General features: G+C 41.9%; 1 protein-coding gene across 1 annotated transcript; it reads left to right on the top strand.

The window, feature by feature from the left end:
- The first annotated feature begins 3019 nt into the window (after positions 1-3019).
- Positions 3020-9747, top strand: TTR (transthyretin). The gene is made up of 4 exons (XM_072828468.1): positions 3020-3179; positions 4305-4435; positions 6275-6410; positions 9483-9747. The coding sequence occupies exons 1-4, from the start codon at positions 3111-3113 to the stop codon at positions 9588-9590; spliced, it is 444 nt and encodes a 147-aa protein (XP_072684569.1). The 5' UTR covers positions 3020-3110; the 3' UTR covers positions 9591-9747.
- The last annotated feature ends 5504 nt before the right edge of the window (positions 9748-15251 follow it).

Genomic DNA, 15251 nt, shown 5'->3' on the forward strand with positions numbered 1-15251 from the left:
TGGTCTCAATGTCCTGTGTGTTGGCCTGATCCCATCTGGGTCATGTGTTCCCATCAGAGCATCCCATTTGAAGAGAAACAGTGTCCCATGGGAATATGTCAGAGGAGAAGTTCTGGGTGATAAGTTTCCAGAAACTGTGTCTGAAGACGAATTATTCGAAGAAATGAATGTCTGTTTGGCAAAATAAAAGACAGAAACAAAAACAAAAAAATCCAGCTGTCATTCACTATCTAAATGGCTATTGGGAGACCAGCAATGGCTAATCTAAGTTTCTAGGAGGCCAGGCAAGAACATAGATAAGACAAAGGAGGGCATGTATAAGGAAACAAGCTTGAGCCTCATAGTGCCACTAGAAATGTCACCTAGCTTCAGAGCTGGAGGGATTCCTAGTGAGTTGTGACATCTGAGAGTGAGAGCCGACTGTCATGTGTGAATGTAGGCCTAGAACTGCCATCTTTTCTGATTTTTCAAGAGAAGCCAGAAACCCAAATTTTTATGCAACGTGTCTCAACTTTTATTTTTAGCAACTATTTCAGAATATTTAAAGAAACATTCCACAGCCCATACATTCCATATCTATGAGCTGGTGGCAGCCTGGGAGTGCCAGTTCATAATGTCCGCAGAAGACATTTCTAGGTTTCAACAGAATGTACTGCTAAGATGGAAGATTGACTTGGGATATGAGAGAATTTTCAAATATTTACATAGTCAGAACACAGGCTTCCCATCGAAGTTCTGAGCAATGGGAACAAGTCAAGAAAAAATTGGATGACAATTATAAGAAATGTTAGAGAAATGGTTTTCTCCATAACAGAGATGTTGAGCCAAATTATTATAACTATCCTTGACACCAGAGCAGTGGTTTACAGTTTACAAAGAGCCTTTATATCATCTCATATTAGAAGTAAGTAGAGGGACGCCTGGGTGCCTCAGTGGTTGAGTGCCTGCCTTTGGCTCAGGCTTTGATCCTGGGGTTCTGGGATTGAGTTCCGTATCAGCCTCCCCACAGAGAGCCTGCTTCTCCCTCTGCCTGTGTCTCTGCCTCTCTCTGTGTCTCATGAATAAATAAATAAAATTTTTTTGAAAAAAGTAACTAGGAAGGTCCTTTGAAGCAAAATATTAGATATTTCTATTTTACAAATGCTTAAACTATCTGAGGTATTAAATAACTCAGAGGAGGTCATCCTGGAAACGGAGCAGCAGAAGTGGGAATTGGGTGATTGCAGCTATCTATCTCCAAACTCAAAATTCTTTCCAATGCCACTTCAGAGGCAGACCCTAAAGCTCTAAGATTCCAATTCTAGCTATGATCAGAAATGGATTTGCTCATTGTTTCCTGTGAGTCCCTCACCCTCCCCAAGTCTTCTGCACATTTCCATATTTCTGAGATGCCTCCCTGTCCTTCCACTGCTCCCTGAAAGCCTTTGTCCTTCACAATCACTTGTCGGCTTTCTTTCAGCCTGATTCTGTCAGCGACAGGAATGCTCTCCTAGCCCTTACTGCTCCAATCTGGTCTTATCCTTGACATGTACTTGTCCCAAATTTTTGTCTATCTTCTGCATGTCTCTGTAAGGACAAACCTGTCTTGATTAATCTATGAACAAAGCTACATATACGCACGCTCTCATACAGCCGACTTGATGCTTGATCAGTGAATCATCAAAGAGTGATCATTTCTGGGCATGCATGTTGGGAAGAGGGAGGGAATCCACTGTCAATCATAACTTCTAGTTCTCGCAGTCATCTCTACTTCTAGAAATTTGGATTATGATTCTTTTTTAAAAAAAAAAAAAAAAAAAAAAAAAGCTCTAAGCCTAACATGTGGCCCAAACTCACAACCTCAAGACCAACAGTTGCAAGCTCTATTGAGTCAGCCAGGTGCCCTGGATTATGATTCATGAGATTTAAAAGCCAGGTGAGAGGGATCCCTGGGTGGCGCAGCGGTTTGGCGCCTGCCTTTGGCCCAGGGCGCGATCCTGGAGACCCAGGATCGAATCCCACATCGGGCTCCCGGTGCATGGGGCCTGCTTCTCCCTCTGCCTATGTCTCTGCCTCTCTCTCTCTGTGACTATCATAAATTAAAAAATAAATAAATAAAAAATAAAAAAATAAATAAAAGCCAGGTGAGCAGGCTTGTTTCTGCACATCAATGCAAGAGAAGCAGTAAATAATATCTAGTTCTCTTGGTGCCTGGGTAGCTCAGTAGGTTATGTAACCGACTCTTGGTTTTAGCTCGGGTCATGATTTCAGGGTCATGGGATCGAGGCCGGTGTTGGGCTCCACGCTCAGCGCAGAGTCTCCTTGAGATTCTCTCTCCCTCTCCCTGTGCCCCTTTTGCTTGCACTGTCTCTCTCTCCAAAATAAACAGATAATTTTTTTTTCCAAAAAAAGAATATCTGGTCCTCTGTATTTCAGGTTCTTTAATGCCAGCTTGAAATACATCATTATTTCATGGGTTGAGATGAGCCTTGTCTGGGAAGAACACAAAAATGGTGGAGAAATTGCTGTGTAAGCAAGGCTTCCAGATGACTTAGTTTGGCTAAAACATAGGCTTTTTAAAATATAAAGCACTGTCAAGTGTTTCTCTTGTGGACTCCTGGACATACATCAAGTGCAGTGATGTTCTCTAATGCCCTGTATTTAGCCACGTGAGGCCAAATGTCATTCTGTGTGAAATAAACTATTACAACTTGCATCTAGCATCTAAAATGAAAGACAAAATGTACAGAAAATGGAAAAAAACACGCAGAGAACTCAGTAAGGGAGAAAATACATAGAGATATACCCCAAGAATGCTGCTGCCTCCAGCCACGCAGGGAGAAGAATATTTGTGTTTGGTCTTGTTTGTTTTGTCTTGGCAATCTAGCGGGTCGATGACCTGTTAAGAATAAGAATATTTCATAGAGCTAATGTTCCTACACTCTAATCTCTCTAGGCAAGGTTCATATTTGTGTGAGTTACTTATTCTCTCTTTGTTGACTAAGTCAATAATCAGAATCAGCAGGTTTGGAGTTAGCTTGGCAGGGATCAGCCCCATGGCTTGGGAGAAGGGAGTATAAAAGCCCCACAGAGGGGGCGGCTGCCACAGAGGCCCTGGTGTTCTTGGCAGGATGGCTTCTCATCGTCTGCTCCTCCTCTGCCTCGCTGGACTGGTACTTGTGTCTGAGGCCGGCCCTGCGGTGAGTGTTTGATTCTGTGAAGTCCTTTTGTATGATCCTTATGTACACTAGTTGAAGTGGAAGTGACTTCTTTTGGCTCTGCCAGCTGGCTTTTGTTGCTAGGACAAGGGTACCCAGCATCAACTCTTAAATCTCATTGATGCAAACCTCAGACTGAATCAAGTTCTGCAGAGCTCACTGAACTGAGGCTTGGACCCTGGGTGCTCCCTGCTCTTGCTTTGGTGCCCTGGCTTTACAGTGCCTGGCTCCTCCACTCCATTCCCTCAGAGAGATGGTAGAACTAAAGGTGTGATATTCATGAAGCCACCGATATTATGTTTTCAGAAATGCATCCTTTCATAAAGCTTGTTTCTTTTCAGCTAATCTAAAGGTATTGATTGATTGATTTTTGCAAGGCTTGGCAGACACTGTTCTAATCAAATACCTAATTCTTAAGTCCTCTAAAAGAATTAACTCATACTATAAAATGGCCCATGAAACAGCCTGACATTATTTTGCAGCCAGTGAGAGGGAATTACTACAGCAACAGCGGACTACAATGCTCTCGGGGAAAAACTAACTATTTGGTCCTATGGCACATTATACCTTTTCAGTAATTCCACTCAAATAGTGAGGCTTAACAAAGCAACTCTTCTCAAAGGGCCTACTTTCTCCCTTAAAATTCATTATACACGTCCCTGGTCAATTGTAGCGTGTCTGGAGACAGAAATCAGCTTTGCTGTGGAAGCAATCATGTCTGGTCACACTGAGAAGGGGAGCTCATTAACTATCAACACTTGCATTGCTGGAAATGGAATTGGCATGTACTTTTTACCTTGTTCCAGATTTCTAGCACCATAAAGAACAGATCCTTTTAGGGGCACCTGGATAGCTCAGTTGGTTAAGCATCTGCCTTCGGCTCGGGTCATGGTCCTGAGGTCTTGAGATCAAGTCCCACATCGGGCTCCCTGCTCCACGGGAAGCCTGCTTCTCCCTCTCCCTCTGCCTGTCACTCCCCCAGGTTGTGCTCTCCCTCCTTCTGTCAAATAAATAAATGAAATCTGAAAATTTTTTAAAAATGAAAAGAATAGATCCTTTCCCTCTTATCACTTTTGTTGATTTCTTTATGGCCTTCTCTATGCCCAGGGCACTAGTGGACCCAAGTGTCCTCTGATGGTCAAAGTCCTAGACGCTGTCCGAGGCAGCCCTGCTGTCAATGTGGCCGTGAAAGTGTTCAAAAAGACTGCTGATGAGACCTGGGAACCCTTTGCCTCCGGGTAAGCTGCCCAACAAATCCGGACATGGGGTCTCATTCTAACTGCTCATTCTCCTGCCACTTATTATAGAGAGTGGCTCACATCATTCACTGAAGAATCTTCAACCAAGTAGACTGGAAATGCAGGCAGGGGTCAAGTAGGTGGTGCAGAGGATGCCATCTTCTTGCTTTGCCTCACTTCTCTGGAAGTGCCCAGAATGGACAGCCAGCCAGCACCTTCTCATACTCTAGTAGTGCTTCCCTTGCCTTCTTGGGCCACAGACCACTTTAAGAAGGTAATGAAAACTGTGGTCTCCATGCCCAGAAAAATCACACACACACACACACACACATATAATTTCAGGAGTGTCACACATTCTTTGGTGCCCTCGCATAACCCTCAAGCTGAGGGTCCTTGGCTTGGAATTTTAGGCAAGATGTACAACCTGTGCCACTATTAATGGCAAGAAAGGAATTGAGGGACAGGTCAACAAGGCACCTGTCTGTAGTTTATCTGGATCATCCAGAATCCAGCACTTTCGTCCAACAAGCACTTGTGGAGCACCTACTCTGTGCCAGGTTGGAGGCTGTTGCACTCCATAACAAAAGGACACAGACAAGAAAGTCACATAAGCAAAGCATGGCCACAGACCCATCACCCAACATCAGGTGCGACAATGCCTTCTCATCGGCCATTTCACAATTTTCAGAATGTTTTGCCCCCTCCCTTAGCAAGAATTTCAAAGAAAATGCACATTAGGGAACCGAAACCAACTAACTGGGAAAAAAAAAATGAGCAGCCAAGAAACCCTCAGCTCCAAACAATACTGCTAAGTGTTGATGTCTCCAGGAAGGACAATGTCTGTGGGTTTTAATTGAATCCCAAGAACCACATTATGATTCTTCACCCATCACCAGGAAGACCATTTTCGTTAGTGTGGTTTCAATTGCGTTTTTATTTGTGAATTCATTTATGTTTATCTAAAATGCCAAGCACAATGTGGAAAGTACTTAAGAGAATATTCTAAGCAAGAGATAGAATGAACACCCAGAAGTATTGAGATGTTCATGTGAATCTTTTTTTTTCTTCTGACAGACAAAAGAGAGAGAGAGAGAGAGAGAAATTAAATATTTTCTTCCTAGAAAAGAAGAAAGGTGGAAAGACAATGATCTGAGTTAGTAAAGACAATTACCGTTTCTATTTGTCAGTTTTTGAGGTCTAATGGACAGCAGTTTTTAATGTCAGCAATGGAATACAAGTTGCCTAGCTATTTTTTTTAAAGGAGTTGCCTCATATTTGTTGTTAGCAAAGTGTTACCAAAGAGATGAAATATATAAATAATAATCTCAGAAACAGGTTCCTGGTTATACTTTGGGGCTCCCCCTGTGAGTGCAAGTGATACTGCCTCTGAAAGACACCCTCACATCAGGGGGGAAAGGAGTCAGACCCTGGTGCCAGAGGGACTGAGAGGCCAAGCGGCTTGTGGCCACTTCCGAGGCCTAGTAATGAACCTTCACCCAAAAGCCAACCCTGGACTGCAGTGACTATTTTTGAAGTGAAACATTATACCCATACCTCTCATCCTAAGAAAAATGTACAACGAGCTTTTTGAAACATTTCTGACAAATTTCCTGTCAGTTGGTTTCAGTTACTAGGACTTCACCTTTCCTTCCCTCTTCCTTTCCTGAATATGTGTATGTGTATATGTATATTTATATGTATATTCCCCCCACATATACACACCGCATATATATGTCGTGTGTGTGTGTGCATGCGAGCGCGCGTGCGTGTGTGGTGTTACCTTGCCGTGGCATTCAGTCCCCCAATGCCTAACTTAACCTGTAATTTTGTACCTTCTAGGAAAACCAGTGAATTTGGAGAGCTCCATGGGCTCACGACTGTTGAGAAATTTGTAGAAGGGGTATACAAAGTGGAATTAGACACCAAGTCCTACTGGAAGTCACTTGGCATTTCCCCGTTCCATGAATATGCAGAGGTGAGAGAGTAGAGACACTTGAGTTGCTTTTATTATTTTTTTGTTTTGTTTTGTTTTGTTTTGTTGTTAATCCCAGGCAGTGGTCAGTCTGCACATCACACACGCCATGGAAATGTCATAAGGATGGCACTGAACTAGCACAGACTCTCTTTTCTGTTTCTAGAGTCAGAAATCTGTAACACTCTGAAAAGCAGAGTTTATTTCTAAGTGTGGTGGAAACTCATTGAGTAACATGACTTGTATTTACATGATGCTCCTTATTATCTTCTTTACTTGCACTGACTAGGAATACTTACTTGCTGAGGAACTGTTAATATGTTGTATGACTAGCAGCCCTCCAGACCCTAACTAGGGTGTTACGGAATGGAGCATAGAGGTGCCATTTTACTTCTCTAAAATCCGAAAAAAAACCACTTCACTCCAAAACACATCTGGCTCCCAGACATTTGGAGAAGTGATTTGGGGTGATGCATATACAGACAGCAAATTCAAAATAATAGCAGTAACACAACAGATAACACTGGTTGAGCCTACACCACGTGCTAGACTGCTGTCTTTTCTAGACTTAACATCCCCAATCTTCCTCCACAGCCCACTGAGGTGGGTCCTCATTTTATCATCCTCCTTATACGGGAGAAGAATTTGAAGCACCAAGCAGTGAAATAGCTTGCCCAAAGTCACAGGCTAGTAAAGGGAGGAGTAGAAATAATTACCAACAGGGCCCAGGCTGGGCTTAGATTCAGGTGTGTTTCAATTTACCTCTTGTAAGAAGTCAGGCCAAAAATAATCTTAATAAAGCCACATTTGTAACCCTTGGTTCACACTTTATTTTTTGCTTATGAGGTAGTAGGAACCTCCAAGTTATACACAGGCCCAATCGCAGTGTCTTCTCCTTGTCTGTAGTTCCTTAAGTCATTTAAAACAGATGGCTGTCATGGAAATAGAATCCAGACATGCTGGTCAGAGTTAATGATCATATAATCGCATCAAAAATAGCTCAGCATGACAGGGAACCATCCTCTCTGGCTTAGGCATGGATGAGACTTTCAATTGATCAAATGGTTCTTTTGGTAGACAGTGTTGCCAGAAAACCATAGGGGCCTGTTTGACTTCTGAGGCTCACAAGTCATCCAGGGAGAGGGCGCTCCCCATCTACCAAGAGGCTCGCTTTTGGCTGCTCCTCCTCAATGATGCAGCAAGACAAAGAGCCTAGTTGAGATTGTGCAGGGCTTGGAGACGCCTACCATAACACATCCACCCCTAGAGGCTCAGCCTCGGCCATAGATCCAGGATCAGCCTCCTTGGAACCCTTGTCTTCCCTGGTCTCAGGCTAATGAGAAGATCATACCATCCAGGCCGTGCTGCTCCTATTCATTAAATATTCACTTCCTTGTCTGTTACTTACTTAGTATTCGCTCAACTAACATCTTGAAAATAAAAGCCTTTTATGTGTCCAACACTCCACTAAATGCTAGAAATTCCTAAGTGAAAACACGCTTCCACCCTGGAGGTAGAAGGGGAGGCACTGATGTCAGACCTATTAGGTGGGACTGTCAGCCCAATGGATATGGGGAGTGAGTGAGAGAGAGAGAGAGAGAGCAGATGCACAAGAGTGAGTCCCACTGTCTCAGCTCAATGGCTTGTGCTGGCAGGTTCAGTCATGAGTCCCTCCCTGCCAGCTTTTTCCCATCAAGACTTCCCAGGCAAGTGCTCTCCTTCTGTATTAGCCAACTCCTCCTTTGCCAGTGACCCTGGTGGCCCTGTTATACTTACTGAGGGAGTTAGGAAGTTTCCTGTGAAACTAGTAGTCCTCTTAACAGGATTTCAAGCAAAGATTATGCCATATACAGTTTTGAGGAAGAATCAAGTGGGGCTGGAGGCCAATGTCAATATTAGACAGGAGAAGCTTTCCCTGGACGATTCTAAACACTTGGCCTTTAGCTTTTTCTCCTTCAGAGATTCTTAGGTGATTCTTACTTACTCTTGCCCTAATGTTATTTTTCTTTTCAGTATGATTCAATCAGATCTTTTTTTTCTCCTGTCTCCAAACAACCAAGGTTTCCTAGAAACAAAATGTATTTATGCAGGATGTGTCCAAAGCTCAATCCAAGGCCTGGACACAAAAGACGTGAAAATTAAAGACCTCCTCACTGTCCCCCATCTCGCTCCTGAACCAGGTTCATCCCTACTTGTCTCACTCTGGCACTGGGACTATCCCAGTGCCTAAGTCTCAGAAAGTCTACTAAACCTGCCTGATGATTAACTGGAACAACACTTTGGTCAACAATTTGTCCAAATAGGAAGCTCTAATGAGCTCCAACCCATGTGTGTCTATTTCAAAATTCCCACACAATCTTCCACACTCTGCTATTGTAACTAGAGCCTTACAGCACCTTTACCCCATATTTCATAGCTTGTTATACACATAAAAACATACTTGTTCTTCATGTTAGAAAATGCAAAGGAATAGAGAGAGAAAAATCTCTGGGTTTGGAGACAGGAGCCTTAACTTCTAACCTTGCTCTGTCCTATATAAACTTGGCCCAAACATGAACTCAGAGGTCTGGTTTACTTATCTATAAAATGGGAAGAATATTCCCTTTCAGTTCTACAATTCTAGGTCTCTGGTGTCGGATGGGAATAGCAGTCACCATTCTTCGGTGTTTGGGTCACTGGGCACCAGTTACTACCTCTTCTTCTTTTTCTAAAACCAAGAAAATGGACAAGAGCATTTAGGTTCTCTGTGATTTCCCTCAGTTGGGCTAGGGCCACCCTGGTTTCTAGTGTGAATTTGTAAAAAAAAAAAAAAATAGAGAGAGAGAAAAAGAGAGAGAGAGAGAGAGAGAGAGAGACCTGATATAGGTAAAGAAATCTTGTACGAAGCGTTGTGCCAGGCACCCATGGAGTCTTACCAGCATATTTGGATTTTTGCCTTTTGTTCAAACTGTTCCAGAGATAGAAATCATAAAATAAAATGGATTAAATTGGCATGGGACTTCCAGTGGTCTCTCTCTCAGTGACTCACATTTTTTGGCTCTTTGCGAAATGGACCCTGTCTGTGCTCTCTCTTAGGTGGTGTTCACAGCCAATGACTCTGGCCTCCGCCACTACACCATCGCTGCCCTGCTCAGCCCCTACTCCTACTCCACGACAGCCCTTGTCAGCAACCCCAAAGAATGAAGGACTCCTCCTTTGGTGGATTTGAAGGAGAAAGGACAGGATTTTGTGTAACCAGTAGTATTCCGTTTTTATTAAAGCAGTGTTTTCACTTTATAAGCTATCCTAGAAACTCGGGCAGAGATAATAAAACATTCCTATTAAAGCACTTCCCACTTCATTTGAACTTGTTTTTTTTATTTCCTGATTGTCCTTTCAAAAAAAAATCTAATTTTATTTTTTTTTTATTATTATTATTTTTAATAAGTATTTTTTTTCAATTTATTTATTCAGGGAGAGAGAGAGACTGAGAGGCAGAGACACAGGCAGAGGGAGAAGCGGGCTCCATGTAGGGAGCCTGACGCAAGACTTGATCCTGGGTCTCCAGGATCAGACCCCGGGCTGCAGGCGGCGCTAAACCACTGCGCCACCAGGGGTGCCCCAAAAAATCAAATTTTAGAGAGAAGCTAGGGAACTCAAAAAAGTCTCTGGCTGAATTCTGTGGGAAGTCTCAATTCCCAGTGTCTTTCCAGCTAAGCACGTATTCAACATGGTCTGCAGCCGTTAAAAACACACACTCTGAAAAAGAGAAAGCTTTAGTTTCCTCTAACCTTCAGTGAATAGCAAAAGACGAATGCTGAGGACCCACTTCTTTATTCTGTGCATTCCTTTTAAGTGCTTTGCTGATCTCAAGAGCAGCTCAGTTGTACAGGGACAGACCTGTAGTGACTTGAGGCCTCTAATCTGGTTCTGACCAACCACACACCATAGCCAGCTGAACAAAAGATGTAATCAGAGAACCCTCCCACACCCATTCCTATGGACTCACCCAAAATCCCCACACTGGGAAACCGCTACATGCCAAGTTCTATTTTAGGTGCCCTGAACATAAAGAATGAGATCTACTGCCTGCATTTACAGAGTTCACAGTCTTTTGAGAAGATGACGATGTCAACATGATTTCACAGAGGCTAGGGTACAAGGCTCAGCGAGGGGAGGAACGAGGGCGTAGCAAACAGCCGGGAGAAGTCAGACAAGGACTCTGAATAAATTTTGCTTCTCAATCTTGGCGGTTTACCAGCTAGAAAAGGGAGGAGTTATTCTAGATGGAGAGAGCAGAGATTGCAAGGCCCAGACACAGTGAAACAACGTGGTAAATTGAGGGAACAGATGGAGCTTAAGGATGTTGATGGGTAGGAGGTATTAAGGTGGGCCAGGTTGTGCTGCCATAATAACAATCCCAATCTCCGGGGTTTAACAAAACCACAGTTTATTTCTCACTCGCACCAAGTCTGATGCAGGAGTTCGTTACTGACTTCCAGGGTGGCTTTCCTCCAAATGGTGACTCAGGGCCCTAGTTTGTCTATTTTGTGGCCTCAAGGTACACCAAGTCAGCAGACTGAAAGAAGGAGAGAAAGTATGGTCTTTATCCCCTCCATGCTGAAGTGACATGCATGATTCCAACTGACATTTATGTGGCTAGAATTTGTTGCATGGTCTCATTTAAATGCACTGAGCGATCGAGTTCCTGGCTGGGAGTCATTTCCCAGAATGACTGCATTCTGGAGAAAAGCACTCATCTGTGGGGTCAAGAACCATCTCTGCCACAGTAAGGTTAGGAATAGAAGGAAAGAAGGCTGGAGTGAACACAGTCTTTCTACGCCACCTGCTAAAGCTGCAAATTCATCTTCTAGACCATAGAGACCCATACTAGGAAACTTATCACCAGGTTCCCATGTGGCTGGGGCAGAGAGTTCCTCTGGGGCACAATCTCCAACCAGGATTCCTCAGGACAACCTTGATCTGATGCAAGGTTTAGGCCTAAACATACCTAAGCATCTATTCCATTTTCTGCCAAATTCAAATCTAAAATCTTGCCATGCTCTAGCTGGCTGTGTAGAAGGAGGAAGAAATTTGAAGAAAATGGAATGTGGTTTTGGACTTTTTAACAAATGTATTTAAGCTTTGCCTCAAATCCATGTGGTAAAAATCAATGCCTCTCATTCTATTAATGAGGTTAGCAAGTCCTTTTGCCACATATATTAGGCTAATCCACATCAAATTGGCATTTTTATAGATTAAATGGTCAAATATTGACAATTTTGTAAGATTCAATCTAATACTTACAATGATTGTATTGGTCACTGACCTGCCTATTAATAAAATGCTACATTTCAATTTGGCTGCTTTTAAATAGCTATGGATTTTTATAGCCCAAGCAGATTGAAAATATGAATCTTCCATATATATATATGTTAAATTCATATATATATATATATATATATATATATATATATATATATACATCTGAATTGAATTTAACTTTTTAACGTTCCTGCCTCATTTCTTCTTGGCATCAACAAATTGAATCTTGTCCATTGAAATCAACTCAATTTGACTTCCTGTTTAACACTCAGCCTTCTCCTTCCTTTCTGAATGTCATCTATCTTCTGGAAGCTATGTAGCATCTTGGCAGAAAGTGGAATGTGTTGTCTGGTCCCTGACAGTTCTCTGTCCTTGCCGCCTCCACTAAAATGATACTTTGCTTCTTTGCTCTTCGTTATGTGTTAGTATCTTGGCTTATGCCTTTCATGGCCACTAATGTTATGGGTTGAATTGTGTCTCCTAAAAAGATACATTGAAGTCCTAACACCCAATACCTCTGAATGCGACCTTATTTGGAAATAAAGTCTGTAGATGTAATTAGTAGAGATGAAGTCATTGGGTTGGACCCTAAGCCAATAGGACTGGTGTCCTTATAAGAGGAAAATTCAGACACAGGTACACAGAATGAAGGCCAGGTGGTGACAGAGGCAGAAAGAATGGAGTGACAACCAGCTGTGAGCCAAAGACACCAAGGATTGATAATCATCAACAGAAGTCTTCTCCCCTACAAGTTTTGGAAGGAGTATGGCCCAGCTGAAACCTTGATTTTGGATTTATAACTCCAGAACCATGAAACAATAAATTTCTGTTATTTTGAGCTACCCACTTGTGGTACTTTGTTACTACCACCCTGGAAAACTAATATAACCAGCCTCCTATGGGATTCTTTTATCAATTAATCAATCAATAAATATAAACCCAAATTTTATCCTGGTTTGTATTCATTGAAATATGCCATTTTTAAAAAAGATTTTATTTATTTATTCATGAGAGACACAGAGAGAGAGAGAGAGAGAGAGAAGCAGAGACACAGGCAGAGGGAGAAGCAGGCCCCATGCAGGGAGCCTGACGTGGGACTCGATCCCGAGTCTCCAGGATCACACCTGGGGCTGAAGGCAGTGCTAAACCGCTGAGCCACCCAGGCTGCCCTGAAATATGCCATTTTGAAAGTCAAAAATTACACCTAATATTTATTTAGATTTCTTTTTTTCTTTTGTGATGCTGAACATATTGTTTTGTGTTCATTGACCATTTGAACCTCTTGTGAATTGCATGTCCACATCGTTTACCATATTATGCAGGGGGTCTGTTTATTCAAAATTGATTTATGAAAGCACTGTGTATAATAAAGATATGACAAGTTGTATTTGAAAGGTAGATGTGACAGACAGACTGAAGAATAGTTACCTAAGTTGTAGAAAACCACATCAGCTAAGATACCTTGTTGGAAGTTGGTGTGATAATTGCAAAGAGAAGGGTGGGAACTGGGTTGTCACAAGCAGAGATAAAAAAATCACAGAAGGATAATTGGATGGGTAAGTTCAGGTTATAGAATCACTGAATGCTAGGTTTTGGAAGTCTTTGGGGGATAAGAAAGCTGAGCTACAAAAGGTTAAGTAATTTGCCCAAAGCCATGCAGAGAGCTTTGGAAAGCCCTGAACGGCAGAGAAATATTTGCCACATTAGTCCATGGGTTCCTGATTAATTCAGACAGTGATGAGCTGCTCATCCAAACCTTGAAATAGCAATGAATGTGAATACGAAAGTCCTGCCAAAAATCCACAAAAGCAACAACATATGTGCTTCTAACATATCAACCTTGGTGGCCTCCCATCAGCCCTATTCTCTTTCCCATAAAATACCCAAGAGATTAGAGTATCTTAATTAATTCCATTCATGGCCTTTCCCACTAATTAGAAACACACATCTCTTACTTTCCTAAAACTAAAAGGATCTTCATCATATTGTATCAATTTCCCAATAACCCAGGAATAAGGATGTGACCAAATATTTCACCCTAAGATGGATAAATTAGAGGAGGAGCACCATGTTGATTAACTCCATGTCAACTTGGTTAGACTATGGTACCCAGTTTTTGATCAAACACCACTCTAGATGTTTCTGTGAAGGGATTTTTTGACATAATTAACGTTTTTTTCCTCCTAGCTTTATTGGGATATAATTGACATATAACGTTGTATAAGTTTAAATGTAAAATATGATGATTTGATAAATATATATACTGTGAAAAGATTACCACAGTAAGATTAGTTAACACATTCATCACTTCACAGGGTTACCTTTTGTGTGCGTGTGTGTCTTAAGATTTACTCTCTTAATGACTTTCAAGTATATGATACAGTGTTGTTAACTACAGTTATCATGCTGTACACTATACCCTAGAACTTACTCATCTCATTACAGGAAGTTTGTACACTTGGTCTACCTCAGACATAATTAACATTTAAATCAGTGGTCTTCAAGTATAGCAGATTGTGGTCCATAATGTGGGTAGGCCTCATCCAACCAATCAATGGATTGTCTTACAAAAAAGACTAAGACTCCCAGAGAAAGAAGGAATTCTTTCTGCTGACTGCCTTTAGGTGCATGATGGCAACATCAGCCCTTCCCTAGATCTCTAGCCTGCAGGCCTGCCCTGCAAATTTCTGACTTGTCAGCTCCCACAGTCACAGAAGCCAATTCCTTAAAATGAATTATTCTCTCTCTAAATATATATCTATATTTAAATATAAATATCTTTGAATTTTATATTAAATATAAATTTATTAAATTTATACTTATATAATTTTATTTATATTTATATTTCTCTGGAGAACCCTGAATTAATACAGGGTTCTACTATCTGTAATACTAATACTACCATTTATCTTTTGAAAAACCTATGTGTGGTATTAAGGAGGTCTTGTAGGGTCTGGACTAGGGGAATGACATGATAGAGGTTGAGTTTAAGAAAACAAAGCTTGTGGGATTGGTTAGTGTCCAACTCTTGATTTCGTCTCAGGTCATGATCTCAGGGTCGTGATTTCAGGGTAATGAGATTGAGCCCCACGTGGGGCTCTGCTCTCAGCGGATAGTCAGCTAGATATTCTCTCTCTCCCTCTCTGCTCCTCCCACCACTTACAAGCATGCACTTTCACGCTCTTTCTCACATCAATAATAAATAAATCAATAAATAACTCCAGTTTTTAAAAAAACAAGTGGGAGCCTAGGTGGTTCATTTGGTTATACATCTGCCTTCAGCTCAGGTCATGATCTCAGGGTTCTGGGATCAAGTCACCATTGGATCCCCACTCAGAGGGGAGTCTGCTTCTCCTTCTCCCTCTGCCCCTCCGTTTCCACTGCTTGTGAACTCTCTCTGTCTTTCTCTCTCTATCTCTCTCTCAAATAATAAATAAATAGAAAACAAAGCTTGTAGAATGAGCCTCATGGGACCGATTGAAAGCAGAAGCAGGGGAACCAGCCCAATTCATTTGTAGAAATAAAGGTTTGAGTTCTGGA

This window comes from Canis lupus, chromosome 6 (genome assembly GCF_048164855.1).
Source record: "Canis lupus baileyi chromosome 6, mCanLup2.hap1, whole genome shotgun sequence".
In the NCBI taxonomy this organism is placed as follows: Eukaryota; Metazoa; Chordata; class Mammalia; order Carnivora; family Canidae; genus Canis; species Canis lupus.

What these genes read in the sequence shown, in the direction of transcription:
- TTR (XM_072828468.1), top strand. Translation starts at nt 3,111, where the DNA reads ATGGCTTCTCATCGTCTGCTCCTCCTCTGCCTCGCTGGACTGGTACTT. An exon ending in TGGGAACCCTTTGCCTCCGG is followed by an intron (nt 4,436 to 6,274) that starts GTAAGCTGCCCA and finishes TGTACCTTCTAG; the next exon opens with GAAAACCAGTGAATTTGGAG. An exon ending in CGTTCCATGAATATGCAGAG is followed by an intron (nt 6,411 to 9,482) that starts GTGAGAGAGTAG and finishes GCTCTCTCTTAG; the next exon opens with GTGGTGTTCACAGCCAATGA.